The sequence below is a fragment of the Megalops cyprinoides genome, chromosome 9, assembly GCF_013368585.1.
Source record: "Megalops cyprinoides isolate fMegCyp1 chromosome 9, fMegCyp1.pri, whole genome shotgun sequence".
NCBI lineage: Eukaryota > Metazoa > Chordata > Actinopteri > Elopiformes > Megalopidae > Megalops > Megalops cyprinoides.
The window spans coordinates 21,089,773-21,111,469 of NC_050591.1; the positions used below are offsets into that span (position 1 = coordinate 21,089,773).

General features: G+C 40.1%; 3 protein-coding genes across 3 annotated transcripts in view; 1 reads left to right on the forward strand and 2 right to left on the reverse strand.

The window, feature by feature from the left end:
- Positions 1-21,195, forward strand: part of LOC118782752 (extracellular calcium-sensing receptor-like) — a 77,225-nt gene extending 56,030 nt beyond the window's left edge. The window contains exons 6-9 of the mRNA XM_036536297.1: positions 17,623-18,462; positions 19,064-19,285; positions 20,012-20,135; positions 20,297-21,195. Of these exons, the coding sequence (XP_036392190.1) occupies positions 17,623-18,462; positions 19,064-19,285; positions 20,012-20,135; positions 20,297-21,195 (2,085 nt within the window). The remainder of the gene's footprint in view (positions 1-17,622; positions 18,463-19,063; positions 19,286-20,011; positions 20,136-20,296) is intronic.
- On the reverse strand, positions 2,100-6,992 carry LOC118782772 (extracellular calcium-sensing receptor-like). The gene is made up of 6 exons (XM_036536318.1): positions 6,877-6,992; positions 6,481-6,769; positions 4,331-5,158; positions 3,708-3,932; positions 3,077-3,200; positions 2,100-2,989 (listed from the first exon to the last, which is right to left on the reverse strand). The coding sequence occupies exons 1-6, from the start codon at positions 6,942-6,944 to the stop codon at positions 2,100-2,102; spliced, it is 2,424 nt and encodes an 807-aa protein (XP_036392211.1). The 5' UTR covers positions 6,945-6,992.
- LOC118782771 (extracellular calcium-sensing receptor-like) lies at positions 9,912-14,676 on the reverse strand. The gene is made up of 6 exons (XM_036536317.1): positions 14,561-14,676; positions 14,182-14,470; positions 12,192-13,019; positions 11,593-11,817; positions 10,895-11,018; positions 9,912-10,807 (listed from the first exon to the last, which is right to left on the reverse strand). Exons 1-6 carry the CDS (start codon positions 14,626-14,628, stop codon positions 9,912-9,914), a joined length of 2,430 nt encoding a protein of 809 aa, XP_036392210.1. The 5' UTR covers positions 14,629-14,676.
- Positions 21,196-21,697: the final 502 nt, after the last annotated feature.

The following is a 21,697-nucleotide window of genomic DNA, read 5'->3' on the forward strand; positions in this document are numbered from 1 at the left end:
TGCAGTAGTCCTTCTGTAATGTGCATCATGTCCTCTTACAGTAGGCTGGTTTGTCTTTGAAACATTTAACGGACCACCCTCCCAAAGTTCTCGAAGGAAGATTTATAATAAAAAAGAAGCACAGTAACACTCCAAAGTTTAATTAATGATAAGCAATTTTCCAGCCTGACTTGTTTAGCGGGGAGAGTAAGATATGAAGGATGGGAATCATCTCTTAATTTACCGTAATGTTCTGCACAGGAGTGAAACTGTGTAAGGAAGCGGGCAGATATAATCACACACTGGACGAACCTCAGACATGGTGCAGAACTTTTCCTTTGTTATTCTTTCCATTTTGATCACACTGCATTTCATCAAAATCATTATCAGCCATTGTCATTTAGGAGATGCCCTCATATTTGTTTCCACATGTATTCATAGTCCTGGCTGAATAAGACAAATAATCATGATTTAACAGAAAAAAATATGTATTGGATCATTTATGTTTAAAATGTCTTCAAATGTCTAATCTCAATATCATTGCACAGTATTCTAATCTCAGTACCACTGGGTTTGAACCACATGGCCAATTGAGAACATTTATTTTGGTCTCAGTTGACCATTTCTGTGTAGATGTGAATTAATACTTTGGATCAATGAATCTTGGCAGAGGGACTCATAGCCCTCATTTGTCAATCTCTGCTGATCCTAAATTTGTTCATGTGCACAAAGCCTCGTATTCATGCGTAAACCTTGATTACGAGACTTTTATGATCAATTTTGATAAATTTCAGACGCCCTTTCATTTTTTTGGACATGAATGTCTATTTATTTGAATTCAAAATATACCAAACCTCCATATTAACATTTTGCATACAAAAATGACTTGAAGCATTTTCTTCTGGAAAAATAGAGAACAGACATGCAAGAAAGAAATGCAATTTCATAACAAATCACAATGGTGGGATTGCCGCCAGTGCAGAAATGTATATCACTGACCTTGGCTTACAATGTAAAACTGCACAGCGTATTACTGTGACAAAGCTGATGCAGACTAAGTGAGCTCCACTTCACACCTGCTGATGATCGTATTGCAGAGGTAATTGGAGACACAGCTGTGAGTGACATAATCTCAGGATTGTTAACAGAAATGGTCTTTGCACATTAAAAACTGATGGCAAATTCATGTACTTTCTATAAATCAAAACCTTACAAACCTCACATGGACAGATATCTCCTCTCTATTTTAATGATAATTGATTTGCAGTGTCCCTTAGTATTTGAATAGCAGACAAGTATTTGGTTTGTTATCAAAGATTAGGTTGGCTTGGACCTTGATGACAAATGTGGCACCAGTCCGAGAAGCTAATGAGATACCATCTGGAGAAATGATACTGTTATTATTGCACTCAGGTTTTTGGCCAGTGTGTCCTGATAAGTATTGGAGCTCATGACTCCCTCTGTCTTAAAAAGGACTCCAGAACATGTAAGGCGTCAGCATATGCAAAACAGCCAAAAAAAACAACAGACTGCCCCTTCAAATTTCACAGTTATCCTTAGTATTTTAACAGAAGCACATAAACCAAACAAAATGTTAATTAACAAGTCCAAAGTTACATTTTTACATGTAGTTTTGCATGTAGATATACAGAAAACAGATTCAGAAGACATGATTTCCATTGTCATTCATGTACAGTTTGGCAAATTAACCTCTTTTCATGGTCTACCTTCATAAGAGTCTTCTTAAATGACATACTTCCTTTTGCTTCAATGATGGCATAAAGGTGTCAACAAATGTGACCCTTGTGTTTTCTGGAATAAAATTTATTACTTATTAACAATAAGAGTTTGCTCAGTGCCCTTATCCTATGAGCCCTTCTCCTTGCCTGTACACCACACTGCTGCCCCATGCTATGCTACTTATTTAGTTGCACTGCCATTAAGCTTGCCTCATTGCCACATGCTCTTATCATCAGATAAGTTTACCACTTGGAACACTCAGCAGCGTGGTAACATAGCTGGCTAGTTAGATTGTAATTGAGAAACCCTTCTACTCTTTTATGCAAAACTGTTATTTGCTATACACAGAGCAGTAGTTACTATTCCAACACAACATTCATTTATTTCCTTCCCATCAGATGTTGTTTTGTATTTTTCTGTGGTTTCAATAAAATTATGTAACATTTCGGAGCAAATAAGCACAGTAGCAGACCAAAACTAGATGCTAGAATTGCAAAGATCTCCACAGCTACTGTGAACTTTCCAGGTGAGCTGACATAAGCTGGTATAAAAGCCAGCCACACAGCACAGAATATCAGCATACTGAAGGTGATGTATTTGGCCTCGTTAAAATTTCCTGGAAGCTTCCTGGCAAGAAAAGCCAAGATGAAACACAGGGCAGCCAGGAGCCCAATATATCCAAGAACCCACCAGAAGGCTTGGTCAGAACCCACACTGCACTCTAGGATTATTTTGGACCGTTGGTACTGGGTGTTTTTGTAGGGGAATGGAGGGGCAGTGATCAGCCACACTGCACAGATTATCACTTGTACAAAGGTGCAGGCAGAGATGATGACCCTCTGCTGTTTGGGTCCCAGCCACCTCATGATGTTGTTTCCTGGCCTGATGGCTGTGAAGGCAGCCAGAACCACCAGAGTCTTCCCCAGGATGCAGGAGATGCAGAGGGAGAAAGTGATGCTGAAGGCAGTATGGCGCAGCATGCAGGACCATGGTGTGGGCTCTCCAATGAACACCAGCGCACACAGGAAGCACAGGGTCAGAGAGAGCAGGGTGAAGAAGCTCAGCTCTGAGTTATTGACTCTGACAATTGGAGTGTTTCTGTGGTAGAGGAACACTGCCAGAACAGCGATAGTGAGGCAGGCTCCTACTACAGCTATAACAGTCAACCCCATTGCATCATAGGTGAGGTATTCAACTGCTTTGGGTATGCATTCTGTTCGGGCCACATTGGACCAGTAATCTTCAGGACAAGGTGAGCAATCTATTGAATCTAAAGAGGGAAAGTAATTGACACAATAACATTTTTGACAAGGAAACCTGCAGAGATAGAATTTGAGTGAAAAGTTAAGTTCCCTACCTCTCTCTTTACTGATCTTGCCATCGTCACATGGTACACAATCAAAGCAGCACAGAGGCTCCCCACGACGGACTGCCTTCCTGCTTCCTGGAGCACAGCTGTCACTGCACACAGACACCAGCACCTGTCCATGGGGGAGCATTACCTGGTGTTACTGCAAACACCTTTACCCGTCGATGAGAATAATCCTGAACTCCTGAACTCCATGTTCCTGAACAAACATGTATTGATTTAAAAAAGCACAAAATATTATGTAGTGAAACTCACAGTATAAAACTATATATTCCTGCAACCAGATTTAATTTAATTTAGTTTGACTTTAAGTATACAATGCATTGGGCTAAAAGAGACAGAATTCTTCATTACTGTGTTTAACTCAGTTACTGTGAGTATTCTTTTTGAGATCTTACATCATTGCCCTGGTAGAAAACAAATACTGTCATATAGGAAGTGAAACCAACTTATTTTGTGTACATTTTAAATTCACTGTTCACTTAACAAATGCAGCCAGCTCTGAGAATATGGAAGATAGTCTGATGTGGGAAAAGTATTCAAATAATATATCTAAAAACACTGCCATGTATCAAAAAAACATAGTACAGATATATTGTACACACTGTGTGCAGCTTGCCTCTCTCTGGTGGCCTGCCCATATGATCGCATCCTCCTGGATGAAGAGCTCTTTCCCAGCCTCCTTTGCTCCATCATACAGTCCCACATTGACAAACTCAATCTTTCCAGCTGCCCCTCTTTGCCAATTGATCAGATCATAAGATGGAATTGAATCTCCATTTTCATCAAAGTCAACCTCTTCCCCAGAAATTGTGAAGGAAACGTCTTGAAGATACTGCTGAAGCTTTTACATGATAAAACAGTCATTATACATTTAATGAAACCAAGTAAAAAATCGTCCAGAGACACCATATAAATCCCTACAAAAGACTTTGCAAAAATGCCTTTATTGTAATTATGTTGCATTATATATCTATTTTCAAATGCAGATACAACGCAATATGCAGCTTGAAATACATGTGTTTATAACACAAAAAATGCCAAGTTGTAATTACCTGAAATTGACCCACCGAATGTAGATTGACAGCCCAAAAAAAGAAGACTGGTCTGTCACAAATTAAAGGTATTTGACAACACACACACACATACAAAATACAAATTCACACAAAATATGGGAAAAAGCAACCACAAATCTTTCAAACAATTAGTTTTTCATACACTTTTCATACAATTAATTCTTACCTCCCATGGATGAATGTTTGTGGCATCAGCACATGTGGAGTTTTGGAAGGGTCCTTCCCCAGGCTCACAGCTGACCAGGTTGTGCAGGGCGTGAGCAATGGCGTACACAGCTTTGTACACATTGTAGGCTACACGAGGGCTGGAGGTGTTCATGTAGGCAGAGTGCTTCTCTTGCAGGGGCTCATGCCCTGAACAGGGAGGTAGCTGGGAGGATGCCTGGGCTGTGTTGTTGGAGGTGTAGAGAGAGCAACCATACAAAGCACCCCACAGCTCATGCACCAGAGGGTTATTTGGATACCTCAGTGGGTCCACACTCATCAGGTAGTTTCTAAGTCCAGGAATCTGCCCTTGCCGGACTGCAAACCCAATGGTACCACCCAGAAATGGGTAGAACTCACTGCCTGTGAACACAGAAGCTGTTACCCAGGCTTCACTGGCGATCCACTGGATCCCAGTGATTTTCTGATCCATGTACTCTCTCAGGAAGGGGTACAGCTCACCTTCAGCAGCAAAGCTGATAACTACCCTTGCAGTGGAGCGTTTCATCACATCAAGAATTTCAAGAATCTTCTCCCGACTGTACACTTTGGGGATCATTCTCTGGTAAGCCAAACACACACCCGTGTTTTTGATTTCCTTCAGCAGGCCCTGTACAGCAGACCTCCCATATTCGTCATCTTCAGTGACGACACCTATCCATGTCCAACCAAATCGTCGCAGGAGATGAGCGATGGCTTTCACCTGGAAGTCATCATTTGGAATCACTCTAAAAAATGTCGGGAATGCTTTTCTATTGCTGAGGCAGGCACAAGTTGAAAAATAACTCATCTAAAATGAAATAGGAAAAAGTTAAAATACTAGTAAAACAGTTTTGTACTTATTATACAATGTTTGTCTGTGTGTTAGTATTAATGACCTGCACAAAAAGTACTGAGGTTGTGCTTCAAAAAAAAAAAAAAAAAAACAAACAGAAAAAAACTGCCACACATCTCACTATAATTGTCCTATAATTCTTGATGTTGTGATTGTGTTCTTTTTTATTTTTATCTATGTTATATCTGAATAAAATCTAATCTGGTCTGAAATGTTATTGTGCAATTTCTCATGCAATATAAAGTAACTGACATTCTTTAAGTAAATGTGCAAACTGACCTGTTGTTCCAGTACAGTATTTGGGGCTGGATTAACACATGAGCGATAAATTTATCAAAGGACGAAACACTGAATTTCATATGACCAGATACAGGATATTAAATCTGTTCATGGATTCCAATTAGTAATGGGATTTTCATAGAAGAGCAAATGTGATTTCATTTTTAACTTAGCATGTCATAGAATCTAATTTAAACAGGATTTAAAACGTCTGCACTTAAATTCCACAGATATCACTGGATATCACTTACATATTCATTTCATGTTTGTTGCCAGATATACTCAATAGTATACTCAATGATGGTTTTGGAGGTCAAAAATTAGTTTAAACTGCATTTGTATGAATTCTGGCCACCAAATGAAATAACTTAAGTTTGCCTCTGGCTTAGATATGGAGTGCATTGTAGGTCTCACTATCAGGTTATATTTGTAAAGTTAAAGCTGAACTGGAACACTATAGTCTTGTTCTCTGTTGGTGTGTGTATGTGGAAATAACTGAACAGTTGTAGCCTCACAGGCATCAAGGCTCCTGTGTGTTTTCTGCCATTCCTGTTTTGTATTCTTTTCACTCCATGAAGGAATCAGATTAATTTTAGATAAGCCATTATTAAAATACATTTTCAAATTATAATACATATATAGCATGCAAAGTACTCCATTTTAGTTGATTCCTCCAACAGTTTACAACTAAGAAGCACTGAAAAGCATTTCTTGGCAGTACATTTTTCATCTTACTACAGCTCAGCCTCATATTAAATCTAGCAAATCTTAAATATCATAAATCTATAAGCTTATAGTATGTACTGTATGAACAGTCTTTGCCTACTATAACTGGAATATACACAGCAGGAAAGAGGTAGTAGAAGAGAAGGTGTTTCCCATGAAAACATGAAAACAGATTCTTTGTTACAAAGCCCATGCATTTAATTCAAAAATCCATTTCGTTTAATAATAATGGAAATCAGAGCAGAGGAGATCTTCTGACAAAATAAACTCACCATTGGAATTCTGAAGGGCTGCAGTGTTCTAGAGACAACAATGGACTGAGATGATCCTGAATCTCCAACCACAGCCAAAACTGGAGATGCACCAGGACACACAGAACTGTGGGCTTCAGCTGGTCCATTCAGAATTCCCAGAACTGCCCGTTGTGCTGCCACATGGGTTGCACACGAGTCATAGATCTTGTATCCCAGTGTGTGGTTTGGCAGCAGGTTTGGACTCTTGTTAATCTCCTCAACAGCCAGCCTCATGGTCTGAGCCCAGCGGAAAGATCTGGAGTCAATCCTGAGAGCACAGGGACCAACAGAGGAGTGTAAAATACTCTCAGTTGGAAGAGAGGGCAGGCATCCACCAGCAGTTACCCACCAACATTACAAACCCTCTGAGCTCACCCCCAACATTCTGAAGCAGCTGGTTTGGAAGTAAAGTTCTGGTCTGGTGGCTCCACTCGGTAGTGCATGGGGAAAAGCCCTCCAATGATGAAGTCTCCATCAGCCTGGAACCCTGGCTCAAAGTGACCCAGCAGAGAACAGGATGGAACAGGGGCTGGGCTGGCAGCAGTGAGGGCAGAGACTGTGTATAACAGGGACCACACAAACAGCGGAGTCATCTTCAGTCACACTGGTCCCACACAGAGGAGTGCAGAGAGAAGAGTGCCATTTTATACACCAGCCTTTCCTCTATGCATCTCATTATGCTCTGTATCTCAATGGACTTCTCTGTCAGCAGGAGAGCACATGACACCGTCTGCTCTGCCCTCCCCTTAGACAAAGCTCAGAGGCATAGAGCCCATGTTAAATAACAGACAAGTGAGTTTAACATTACATCATTTTTATGAAGCATATTTTTACATTATGTTACAGCTACAATATTTATGCTTTCAGTGACCCTTGGCAGGATTGTCTAAAATAATAGTCGTCTAATTATTATTATTATTATTATTAATAATAATAATAATAATAGTAATAATAATAATAATAATAATAATAATTATTATTATTATTATTATTATTATCCTAATTTCTTTAGAAGTTAATGGAGCAGTATTAGTGACTGGTGAGTGCCAGTATTTGTCTATGAAATCAGTAATGAGTCTAGAGGTGTAAGATTTCAAAATTCATACAGTTTGTCAGCCCGAACTCTACAAGTTCTGCAGTAGTCCTCTTGTAATCTGCATCATGTCCTCTTACAGTAGGCTGGTTTGTCATTGAAACATTTAACGGACCACCCTCCCAAAGTTCTCTAAGGAAGATTTATAATAAAAAAGAAGCACAGTAACACTCCAAAGTTTAATTAATGATAAGCAATTTTCCAGCCTGACTTGTTTAGCGGGGAGAGTAAGATATGAAGGATGGGAATCATCTCTTAATTTACGGTAATGTTCTGTACAGGAGTGAAACTGTGTAAGGAAGCGGGCACTATTTTGGTGTAGATGTGAATGAATGCTTTGGATCAATGGATCTTGGCAGAGGGACTCATAGGCCTCATTTGTCAATCTCTGCTGATCCTAAATTCATTCATGTGCACAAAGCCTCGTATTCATACATAAGCTTTGAATGCTTTTACAATCAATTTTGATAAATTTCAGACACCCTTTGGACATGAATGTCTATTTATTTGAGTTCAAAATACACCATACCTTGATATTAACATTTTGCATATAAAAATGACTTAAAGCATTTTCTTCTGGGAAAACAGAGAACAGACAGAAAAAAAGAAATGCAATTTCATAACAATTCACAAAGGTGGGATTGCCGCCAGTGCAGAAATGCATATCATTGACCTTGGCTTACAATGTAAATCTGCACCTCGTATTACTGTGACAAAGCTGATGCAGACTAAGTGAGCTCCACTTCACACCTGCTGATGATCGTATTGCAGAGGTAATTGGAGACACAGCAGTGAGTGACATAATCTCAGGATTGTTAACAGAAATGGTCTTTGCACATTACAAACTGATGGCAAATTCATGTACTTTCTATAAATCAAAACCTTACAAACCTGACACGGACAGACATCTCCTCTCTATTTTAATGATAATTGATTTGCAGTGATTTGAATGACAGAAGTATTTGATTTGTTATCAAAGATTAGGTTGGCTTGGACCTTGATGACAAATGTGGCACCAGTCTGAGAAGCTAATGAGATACCATCTGGAGAAATGATACTGTTATTATTGCACTCAGGTTTTTGGCCAGTGTGTCCTGATAAGTATTGGAGCTCATGACTCCCTCTGTCTTAAAAAGGACTCCAGAACATGTAAGCCGTCAGCATATGCAAAACAGCCAAAAAAACAACAGACTGCCCCTTCAAATTTCAGTTATCCTTAGTATTTTAACAGAAGCACATACACCAAACAAAATGTTAAATAACAGGTCCAAAGTTACATTTTTACATGTAGTTCTGCATCTAGATACATTACATCTAATCAGACGAGATGCTTTCCATTGTCATTCACATACAGTTTTTACAAATTAACAAATGAACAAATTACAAATTAACCTCTTTTCAGAGTCTTCTTAAATGACATACTTCCTTTTATTTCAATGATGGCATAAAGGTGTCAACAAATGTGACCCTTGTGTTTTCTGGAATAAAATTTATTACTTATTAACTTATTAAATAAGAGTTTGCTCTGTGCAAGGCACTATTATTATATAACATTTTTTCAACCAATTCAACCAATTAACCAATATGTTTATTTTTCATTTTTTGTGATGTGTGGCACAGTGGGCATATGTGTTTGTGTGTGTGTGTGTGTGTGTGTGTGTGTGTGTGTATAAATGGTGCGTCAGCAAATGAATGAAAACATATGTTAATACATTTTATCCTCTGTTTTTTATTAAACAGATCTATATTGTTTTTACATTACATTAGCTTAACAAATCCTCTTGCCATTATAGCTTCCTTTTTATGTTACCCAAGAGTACACTGCACGGCAGTGTTCTGTAGTGGTTAAGGAGCAGGAGTCGTTGTGTTGGATCCTTGAGCAAGGTACTTAATCCACAAGTGTCTCAGTAAATATCTAGCTGTATATATGTATAACATTGTAAAAAAAACTGTAACTGATGTAAGTCACTCTGGATAAGAGCATCTGCTAAATGCCAATAATGTAATGTAATGTAATGAGTACAACAGCAGTGGCCTCCCTGGGCATCAAGCTGACACCATTTGGGTTTATGAGCTCTTCTCCTTGCCTGTACACCACACTGCTGTCCCATGCTATGCTACTTATTTAGTTGCACTGTAAGCTTGCTTCATTGCCACATGCTCTTATCATCAGATAAGTTTACCACCTGGAACATTCAGCAGCGTGGTAACATAGCTGGCTAGTTAGACTGTAATTGAGAAACCCTTCTACTCTTTTACACAAAACTGTTATTTGCTGTACACAGAGCAGTAGTTACTATTCCAACACAACATTCATTTATTTCTTTCCCATGAGATGTTGTTTTGTATTTTTATGTGGTTTCAATAAAATGATGTAACATTTCGGAGCAAATAAACACAGTAGCAGACCAAAACTAGATGCTAGAATTGCAAAGATCTCCACAGCTACTGTGAACTTTCCAGGTGAGCTGACATAAGCAGGTATAAAAGCCAGCCACACAGCACAGAATATCAGCATACTGAAGGTGATGTACTTGGCCTCGTTAAAATTGCCTGGGAGCTTCCTGGCAAGAAAAGCCAAGACAAAACACAGGGCAGCCAGGAGCCCAATATACCCCAGAACACACCAGAAGGCTTGGTCAGAACCCACACTGCACTCTAGGATTATTCTGGACCGTTGATACCGTGTGTTTTTGTAGGGGAATGGAGGGGCAGTGATCAGCCACACTGCACAGATTATCACTTGTACAAAGGTGCAGGCAGAGATGATGACCCTCTGCTGTTTGGGTCCCAGCCACTTCATGATGTTGTTTCCTGGCCTGGTGGCTGTGAAGGCAGCCAGAACCACCAGAGTCTTCCCCAGGATACAGGAGATGCAGAGGGAGAAAGTGATGCTGAAGGCAGTATGGCGCAGCATGCAGGACCATGGTGTGGGCTCTCCAATGAACACCAGTGCACACAGGAAGCACAGGGTCAGAGAGAGCAGGATGAAGAAGCTCAGCTCTGAGTTATTGACTCTGACAATTGGAGTGTTTCTGTGGTAGAGGAACACTGCCAGAACAACAATAGTGAGGCAGGCTCCTACCACAGCTACAACAGTTAAGGTCAACCCCATTGCATCATAGGTGAGGTACTCAACTGCTTTGGGTATGCATTCTGTTCTGGCCTGATTGGACCAGTAATCTTCAGGACAGGGTGAGCAATCTATTGAATCTAAAGAGGGAAAGTAATTGACACAATAACATTTTTGAAAAGAAAACCTGCAGAGATAGACTTTGAGTGAAAAGTTAAGTTCCCTACCTCTCTCATTACTAATCTTGCCATCGTCACATGGTACACAATCAAAGCAGCACAGAGGCTCCCCACGACGGACTGCCTTCCTGGTTCCTGGAGCACAGCTGTCACTGCACACAGACACCAGCACCTGTCCATGGGGGAGCATTACCTGGTGTTACTGCAAACACCTTTACCCGTTGATGAGAATAATCCTGAACTCCTTTACCTCCCTGAGAAACTGTAAATACAGATTTTTACCTGCCTGTGAGAAAACATCCAAATGCATTGTATCATACTGTATATCAGGAAATACATAAATTAAGATTTAACAAACATGTACTGATTTAAAAAAGCACAAAATATTATGTAGTGAAACTCACAGTATAAAACTATATATTCCTGCAACCAGATTTAATTTAATTTAGTTTGATTTTAAGTATACAATGCATTGGGCTAAAAGGGACAGAATTCTTCATTACTGTGTTTAACTCACTAACTGTGAGTATTCTTTTTGAGATCTTACATCATTGCCCTGGTAGAAAACAAACACTGTCATACAGGAAGTGAAACCAAATTATTTTGTGTACATTTTAAATTCACTGTTCACTTAACAAATGCAGCCAGCTCTGAGAATATGGAAAATAGTCTGATGTGGGAAAAGTATTCAAATAATATATCTAAAACAAAGTACAGATATATTGTACACACTGTGTGCAGCTTGCCTCTCTTTGGTGGCCTGCCCATATGATCGCATCCTCCTGGATGAAGAGCTCTTTCCCAGCCTCCCTTGCTCCATCATACAGTCCCACATTGACAAACTCAATCTTTCCAGCTGCCCCTCTTTGCCAATTGATCAGATCATAAGATGGAATTGAATCTCCATTTTCATCAAAGTCAATTTCTTCCCCAGAAATTGTGAAGGAAACGTCTTGAAGATACTGCTGAAGCTTTTACATGATAAAACAGTCATTATACATTTAATGAAACCAAGTAAAAAATCCTCCAGAGACACCATATAAATCCCTACAAAAGACTTTGTAAAAATGCATTTATTGTAATTATATTGCATTATATATCTATTTTCAAATGCAGATACAATGCAATATGCAGCTTGAAATACAGGTGGTTATAATACAGTAAAATGCCAAGTTGTAATTACCTGAAATTGACCCACCGAGTGTAGAATGACAGCCCAAAAAAAGAAGACTGGTCTGTCACAAATTTAAGGTATTTGCACAACACACACAAAATACAAATTCAGACAAAATAGGAAAAAAAGCAACCACAAATTTTTTATACAATTAGTGGGGTGAGCTCTTACCTCCCACGGATGAATGTTTGTGGCATCAGCACATGTGGAGTTTTGGAAGGGTCCTTCCCCAGGCTCACAGCTGACCAGGTTGTGCAGGGCGTGAGCAATGGCGTACACAGCTTTGTACACAGTATATGATATGCGAGGGCTGGAGGTGTTCATGTAGGCAGAGTGCTTCTCTTGCAGGGGCTCATGCCCTGAGCAGGGAGGTAGCTGGGAGGATGCCTGGGCCATGCTGTCGGAGGGGTAGAGAGAGCAACCGTACAAAGCACCCCACAGCTCATGCACCAGAGGGTTATTTGGGTACCTCAGTGGGTCCACACTCATCAGGTAGTTTCTAAGTCCAGGAATCTGCCCTTGCCGGACTGCAAACCCAATGGTACCACCCAGAAATGGGTAGAACTCACTGCCTGTGAACACAGATGCTGTTACCCAGGCTTCACTGGCGATCCACTGGATCCCAGTGATATTCTGATCCATGTACTCTCTCAGGAAGGGGTACAGCTCACCTTCAGCAGCAAAGCTGATAACCACCCTTGCAGTGGAGCGTTTCATCACATCAAGAATTTCAAGAATCTTCTCCCGACTGTACACTTTGGGGATCATTCTCTGGTAAGCCAAACACACACCCGTGTTTTTGATTTCCTTCAGCAGGCCCTGTACAGCAGACCTCCCATATTCGTCATCTTCAGTGACGACACCTATCCATGTCCAACCAAATCGTCGCAGGAGATGAGCGATGGCTTTCACCTGGTAGTCATCATTTGGAATCACTCTAAAAAATGTCGGGAATGCTTTTCTATTGCTGAGGCAGGCACAAGTTGAAAAATAACTGATCTAAAATGAAATAAGAAAAAGTTAAAATACTAGTAAAAGAGTTGTACTTATTATATAATGTCTGTCTTTACTAACAATGTCTTGCACAAAAAAGTATTGAGGTCTTGCTCAAAAAAAAAAAAAAATTCGGTGTTGTGATTGTATTCTTTTTTACTTTATATTATTTGACATAATATTTCACATTTATATTATTTGAAGATATTATTTGAAGTTGTCATCTATGTTATATCTGAATAAAATCTAATCTGGTCTGAAACTGTATTTTGCAATTTCTTATGTAATATAAAATAACTGCTAACTGACCTGTTGTTCCAGTACAGTATTTGGGGCTGGATTAACACACAAGTGATAAATTTATCAAAGGATGAAATATTGAATTTCATATGACTAGAAACAAGATCTGTTCATGGAATCATATTAGTAATGGGGTTTTTATAGAAGAAGAAATGTCATTTCATTTTTAACTTGGTATGTCTCAGAATGTAATTTTAACAGGATTTGTACTCAATGATTAAACTGCATTTGTATGAATTCTGGCCACCAAGTGTAATAACTTAAGTTTGCCTCTGGCTTAGATATGGAGTGCATTGTAGGTCTCACTATCAGGTTATATTTGTAAAGTTAAAGCTGAACTGGAACACTATAGTCTTGTTCTCTGCTGATGTGTGTATGTGGAAATAACTGAACAGTTGTAGCCTCACAGGCATCAAGGCTCCTGTGTGTTTTCTGCCATTCCTGTTTTGTATTCTTTTCACTCCATGAAGGAATCAGATTAATTTTAGTTTAATATGTTTAATTAATACATATACAGCATGCAAAGCACTCAGTTTTGATTGATTCCTCCAACAGTTTACAACTAAGAAGCACTGAAAAACATTTCATGGCAGTATATTTTTTTATCTTACAGCTCATCATCATATTAAATCTAGCAAATCTTAAATATTATAAATCTATAAGCTTATAGTATGTACTGTGTGAACACTCTTTGCCTGCTATAACTGGAATATACACAGCAGGAAAGAAGTAGTAGAAGAGAAGGTGTTTCCCATGAAAACATGAAAACAGATTCGTTGTTACAAAGCCCATGCATTTAATTCAAAAATCCATTTCATTTAATAATGAAAATCAGAGCAGAAGAGATCATCTGACAAAATAAACTCACCATTGGAATTCTGAAGGGCTGCAGTGTTCTAGAGACAACAATGGACTGAGATGATCCTGAATCTCCAACCACAGCCAAAACTGGAGATGCACCAGAACACACAGAATTTGGGGTTTCAGCTGGTCCATTCAGAATTCCCAGAACTGCCCGTTGTGCTGCCACATGGGTTGCACATGAGTCATAGATCTTGTATCCCAGTGTGTGGTTCGGCAGCAGGTTTGGACTCTTGTTAATCTCCTCAACAGCCAGCCTCATGGTCTGAGCCCAGCGGAAAGATCTGGGATCGAATCTAAACAGAGACCACCAACAGGGTTTTGCATGGCTCTTTCAAGCGGAAGATAGTTATTCAACCTTCACATGAGAAACAGTCTGAACTCACTCTCGACATTCTGAAGTTGCTGGTTTGTAAGTGAAGTTCTGGTCTGGTGGCTCCACTCTGTAATGCATGGGGATAAGCCCTCCAATGATGAAGTCTCCATCAGCCTGGAACCCTGGCTCAAAGTGACCCAGCAGAGAACAGGATGGAACAGGGGCTGTGCTGGCAGGAGTGAGGGCAGAGACTGTGTATAACAGGGACCACACAAACAGCAGAGTCATCTTCAGCCAGACTGGTCCCATACAGAGGAGTGCAGAGAGGAGAGTGCTGTCTTATACACCAGCCTGTCCTCTATGCATCTCATTATGCTCTGTATCTCATTGGACTTCATCGTCACCGCATTCCCCTTAGACAAAGCTCAGAGGCACAGAGCCCAGGTATGAGAGGGCCCATATGGGACTTGGAGAAAAGAGAATATTTCTTATCTTTGCAATCATTCATAGATTAATTTAACATGTTTTAAATTAAATCATTCAAATGCACACATGGGCTACTCTGTTAAAAATGACAAAGGATCCTCTTAAAGTCTGCATGTAACTACAAAGAAAAAATGTCAGGTTTTCCTCTTAGATCATTTCTGATATGCTTATTGAAGTATGTTATCTTTTAACATTTTTCTGGAAGTATAGGCTTCGTTATAACATTGCAAATTGCTTTGCAGATGTTGTGGTTTATTGTTGTGGTTTCTGGTCTATAGGATTTGTTGGAAATCTATCAGTAGGGTAATATGGGAAAATATCAGTAGTATCTTTTAAATTCCTTTTTATTTGATTTCCTTTTTTACCATGATGTTCTACAGAGTCTGTAAGCACTACTAATTCATTGTGCCAACCACATGCTCATGACTGACTACTACAAACCGAACAAACTCCTCCTTCAGATGCCTCCAAGATTTGCGAGGCCACAGGAGCTCTTTATAGAAGTAATAGGGGAGGTCTTTATTCAATGCCAATTTGTGACCTGATGCAAAACACCCCTAGAAAAAGATACTCAATAACTCAGTAAGTGGATAAAAAGATTTTGAATCACTTTCCTTCATTTTCAAGGTGAGGAATGATTTAGCAACACACTGGTGCCTTCTTGTATAGAGAGGTTAAGGGATTTATAGATAAAATTAAAATAAACAACAACAAAAAGCTGTATAGATCCTGCATTGTGCTTATCATAACTTTAAGCAACAGTCTGTTCATGTATGTTAAGGATACCCCAGCACAGTGGTAGAGTGTGATCTTCATCTGTGAATCTGTGTATGTGTGTGTGTGTGTGTGTGTGTGTGTGTGGGGGGGGGGGGTGTAAAAGAAAACCACTTAGGAGGTACCCTGGGCTTTTCCTCCATGTTCCTTATCCTGAGGGATCATATTGTCTGTGCTTAACTGCCCAGGAGGGGGTAGAGATGAACTAACCAGTCTTTGAAATAAACCCTGCCCATTCCCCAAAGTCCATAATACTCCAGCAGTGTTGACAGTGAAACAAGTTTGTTTGTGGTTTGACTGCCACCTAGTGTGGGACAGGTTTACTGTGAATATACAGTACATGCATGTCTGACCCAAAACTAAAGGCGCAGTCATCTGCGAATCATAACCTCATCAGGGAGACGTAGTTATCGTCACAGCTATTGTTGTTTCTGATTTGTTTGTATAACCTATCAGAAAGCAGTGCTAGACTAATGGATTTCCATTTTGTTCCACATGTGTTAAAAGTAACCTTGTCACATACAAGGGGGATAATGATGTCATAAATTTAAACTGATTATTTTTTAGTTCAGAAAATAGAACCAATAGATGCTCAGGGTACTTTGTGAGGCAGAGAATGGGTGTGTACAAGTCCATCTACAAGGAACAACATTATCACAATTTTTTTCTTTTTTTGTTGACTTACATTTATTGCTAACAAACAGAAACCTGTCTGGAAGAATCACCCAGGAGTAACCATAATCTTTTATATCATTAAGTTATTCAGTTTAGTATATTACTTAAGCAATACTTCACCATTTAAAATAAGGATTCTACAACTGAATGGTGCAGTGTTCCAATTTTGTGAAAGATAAGCATGCCATCCAATAAACCATTCCAGCCCCAGGTGGAATGGAATTCGTCACAACCTGATCGAGCCTCCTCATTCTCATGGGCTTATAAATAACAGAACCCTCACTCCCCTCCAGCCTCAAGTAGCGATGGCGCTCTTCTCTGTTCAGGTCTTCTATATGTTGCTGATCTTTCTGGCTGCTGCAAACACCAGAACCATAGTTCAAGCTGAGTGTGTCTTTCAAGGAGAAGCAGACCTTCATGGCTTCTATGAGGAAGGAGATGTTGTTCTGGGTGGTCTCTTTCCACTGCACTCCAATCAAATACCAGTTTCAACATCCTATCAGAGAAGACCACAGCCACCTAGTTACATGTAGTAAGTAAAACAACATGTTTTATTGCATATATGCATATATAATTATTACTCTGATGTTATTCTTCTCATCTGCATTCAATTTTTACTGCTACTGTGCATTCAACTTGACAGCATAAATGATAAAATAACTTTTTCTATCAGCAAAACCTTCACTGAGAATAGAGTGCATTTTATTCCTATTGCTCCTATTGCATGACTGTTCTTTGCTTCAGTTTTAGTGCCAGAGCTCTACAATGGATGCAAACAATGGCTTTTGCTGTGGAGGAGATAAATCAAAATCAGGATCTACTTCCCCGTCTGAAGCTGGGATACCACATGCAGGACAGCTGCGATGACATTCCAGCCTCATTGAAAAGTTCCCTCATCCTTGTGAATGGGCAACCTGAGCAGAACATAAGCTCCAGCTGTGCTGGACTGCGCAGATCTGTGTCCCCTGTAATAATTGGAGATGCAGCTTCAGGAGTGACAATGGCTGTTCTCAGAACTTTGGGGTCCTTTCAAATCCCCATGGTGAGATCTTTTAACAGTCTCTGCAATTAATTATTATTTCCTCTTTTTTTCCTTTATTGGTTTATTGTGGGATTGTTAAAACAAAGGTAATATGAAGACATTTTTAATTAAACTGCATAACATTTACTGTCTTTCTCTTAACTCTTACCGTCTAGGTGAGCTACTTTGCCTCTTGCAATTGCCTCAGTGACCGTAAAGAGTTTCCTACTTTTATGAGGACAATGCCAAGTGATGTTTTTCAGGTAAAGGCAATCGCTAAGCTTGTCAGTCACTTTGGCTGGACATGGTTAGGCGTGATAGGAGGAGATTCTGACTATGCTCGCTTCGCTGTACAGCTGTTCTTGGAGGAGTCTGCTGTGTTTGGTGTGTGTGCTGCTTATGTTCACTACTATCCCCTGCACCTATCGAAGGAATCTGTCTTTAAACTGGCACAAGTAATCAAGAGATCTTCAGCCAAAGTCATCTTGTGTTTTTCTGGGGAGCCAGAGCTGCACTATATTTTGCAAGAATGCAAACGTCAAAACATCACAGACATGCAGTGGATTGCTAGTGAAGCGTGGTCCACAGGCAATTCCCTGTGGGGTGACTTCCGAGACCTGTTGATCGGAACGCTGGGGTTCGGGATTCGCAGGGCTGAAATTCCAGGTCTGAAGAATTTTCTAACCAGATTCAGACCCTCCCATGCCCTCAGGTCTCCTGTGCTCTCAGAGTTCTGGGAGGAAACATTTGACTGCAGGCTGAATGGGTCCCTGAACACCCATGTACATGGCAATAGCAATACTACCCTTCGCAGGAAGCCTTGCACTGGACTGGAAAGCCTGGAGCAGGTGCACTCAGTGTACGCAGACGTTTCCCAGCTCAGAGTGTCTTACAATGTCTACAAAGCTGTCTACCTCATTGCACATGCGCTGCACAATATGAGCACCTGTATTACAGGGAAAGGCCCCTTCCTCAATGGGAGCTGTGCTGACCCTAAACGTGTTGTGCCTTGGCAGGTGGGTCTGTGTTTTACCTCATTATCCATACTTTTGCATGCCTCGAGGGGACATAGTTTCAGAAATCTTGTGAACCCATAAGCTAGAACTATTCAGAAAAGGAAGATTTTCAACTACTCCTGTCATGAAACAAAAAAAAAGTGTATTTATGGTATGTCTTGCACTGGTGTTTCCATCGATTTCTTTTCATTTAAAACTATATCAAACTACATAAAATAAAAAAAAAATCTCTAGCACCATTAAAGGTTTTTGGGAGCCATTTTGATAAACTGATTTTTATGACATATAAAATCTTTGTCACTAGATCACTCAAGTGGCTTAATCATCCTATCTGTCCACAACAACTGATTTGTTTTAGTGAGCATTTGGACAGGTTAATGGACTGCCAATACGGGTGCTACTTGTCAGTGGTGACTGAGCTGAGGATTCCCTTCTGTAAAAATACTGTCAGATCTGGCAAAAAATACCTACTCTGCATAAATTTAATTACTATTTTCTCTGTACTTATTGTTATCACTACTGTGAAGAAATCAACAGATGATTCTCAAAGGCAGGATGTATCAGTATTATCCCTCATTTTTGCCTTGATATTGTCTTGCAGCTTTTTCAATACATGAAACAGGTCAGGTTCAACATTCTGGGAGAAGAGATCAGCTTCAATGAGAATGGGGATCCCATTGCATCCTATGACCTCTTGAATTGGCACGAGGGGGATGATGGCTCCCTCCAGCTGGTGAAGGTTGGGTACTACGATGCCTCTAAGGGTGGAGAGAAGGACCTTATCATAAACGAGTCAGCTATTTGGTTTCACAGAGGCCCGCAGGTTTGTCCTTTCTCCCTGCTTTCCAGGTGCTCTGCATTCTGTCTGTTCATCCTGTCCCTCTCTCCTTGGGTAACTGTATTGGGAAATCTGCACTGGGTCAATGCTGGAATGCAACAGGTTTTCCATTTGACAGATATAAGAATGGCAGTCTAGCATTTTCACAAAGTCTTTTCCATATTGAACATCATGTGTGACATCAGAAAAACTCTGATCTCTGTCCATAAGGAATAAATGTGCTATTATTGTTTGAGATATAGGGGCAAAACAGTATTTCTTTTCACTGTTTTCAAGAGGCAGTCCTATAAAGACACATGCAATGTTGTTCACTGACTAAAGTGATTTTATTTAAACCAAAACTATCATTGCTTTGTTGCTTAGCTTATTATGCAATGTTTGTGCTAAACATATATGACTTTCATGAACACTATTCAAAAGTTATACAACACTGCCATTTATGCAACATTCTTTTTTTCAGTGGATTTACTGTATACTGACTCTTTTGGGTTGTGTATTCATTGTATCAACACTCTTTTGTGATGTTCATACATCATTTATCAACTCTGTTTTGGGATTGTGTATTTATGCAGTTATTCTCTGTTTAATAATGTAATGTTGGTCTGTGTTTAAACCCATCTCATTAACTTGCAGTTTGTGTGCTGGCTGCAGTGCAGGCTGCATGTGTTGCCCATGTGTAACCATATGTGTGCGGACGGGATTCCTCCTTAGGCACCCCAGTCAATGTGCAGTGAACATTGCCCACCAGGTTCCAGAAAGGCTACTCGCAAGGGACAGCCTATCTGCTGCTATGACTGCATACCATGTGCTGAAGGGGAGATCAGCAATGAAACAGGTAGATGCATAGCTGACCCTTGGATCTTTGTCATAAAAGCATTCCCATTCGCAGTGCTTTCAAAACAGCCACACAAAGAGGCTAATTTAATTTAAAATCCCAAGTAGACATTCCTTTGACAATACCCATTACTAGATGTTTTTTCTGCCTCCCTTCAACAGACTCTGTGGACTGCAAGAAATGTACAGTGGAGACATGGCCCAACCAAGACAGAGACTTGTGCATCCCCAAAGCCATGGAGTTCCTGTCCTATCATGACTTAATGGGAGTTATTCTCTGTGCTGTCTCTGTTGTTGGAGCCTGTGCCACTGTGGCAGTCTCAGGAGTGCTCTTTGTACACAGAAACACGCCAGTTGTCCGTGGCAACAATATGGAGCTGAGCTTCCTTCTGCTGCTTTTCTTGGGGATTTGCTTCCTGATAGGGATGGCATTTATTGGAGAGCCCACAGACTGGTTCTGTAGGATCAGATACACTGCTTTCGGGATAAGTTTTGCTCTCTGCATCTCCTGCATTCTAGCCAAGACCCTGGTTGTCTTGATGGCCTTCAGGGCCACACTTCCTGGTAACAATGTCATGAGATGGTTTGGTCCGGCCCAGCAGAGGGCCAGCGTTTTCTTGTGCACCTCTGTGCAGGTTGTGATCTGCCTGGTCTGGCTGACAACTAAACCACCCTATGCTGCCCACAACACCAGGTATCAAACTGCCAAAATTATTGTGGAATGTGCTGTGGGGTCAGAGGTGGGATTCTGGTGTGTGCTGGGTTACATAGGGTTCTTGGCTTGCTTATGTTTCATGATGGCCTTTCTGGCCAGGAAACTGCCTGATAATTTCAATGAAGCCAAGTTCATTACTTTCAGCATGCTCATATTTTTTGCTGTGTGGATCACCTTCATCCCTGTGTATGTGAGCACATCAGGAAAGTACACTGTGGCTGTACACATATTTGCCATTCTGGCCTCTGCTTTTGGACTCCTGCTCTGTATTTTTGCACCAAAATGCTATATTGTCTTGCTTAAACCTGAGAAAAACACCAGAAAACAAATGATGCTGAAAAAGTAAAAATTGTTTAATAAATACAAAACTGATCAAATTTACTTTTGTTGTTGTTTTTTTATCATAAGTGTCTAAAATTGGTGTGGTTTCTTTTATATCACTATAAAGTATTTGTGCATGTGTGTACATATGTATGTATACATGTTGATTTTTTTACACTTTATTATTCAGCTGTTACAATGACAAGCAAAGTAAACAGCAATATCTTAAACTGACACAGCACACTCTGTCCAGGGAGGAAATAAAGACAGGATGTGAGCCTTGAGTAAAGAGGTAATTCAACAATTGCCCATTCCTTGCACAAGCATACTCTCCAAGACCTGCCTACCAGCCGTGTGTCTCTGAGGCAGACCTGCCACACACATGATAAGTAAGGTTATTACACCCCTGACTGCATTCACATGTATTTAAAGCCCAGTGATTAAAAAAGGCACCATTCTGTAAGGTAAAATGAAGTCATTTTTGAAAGATGTGCATTATTCTTGAAGTTAAGGCATCTCAAAGTTAA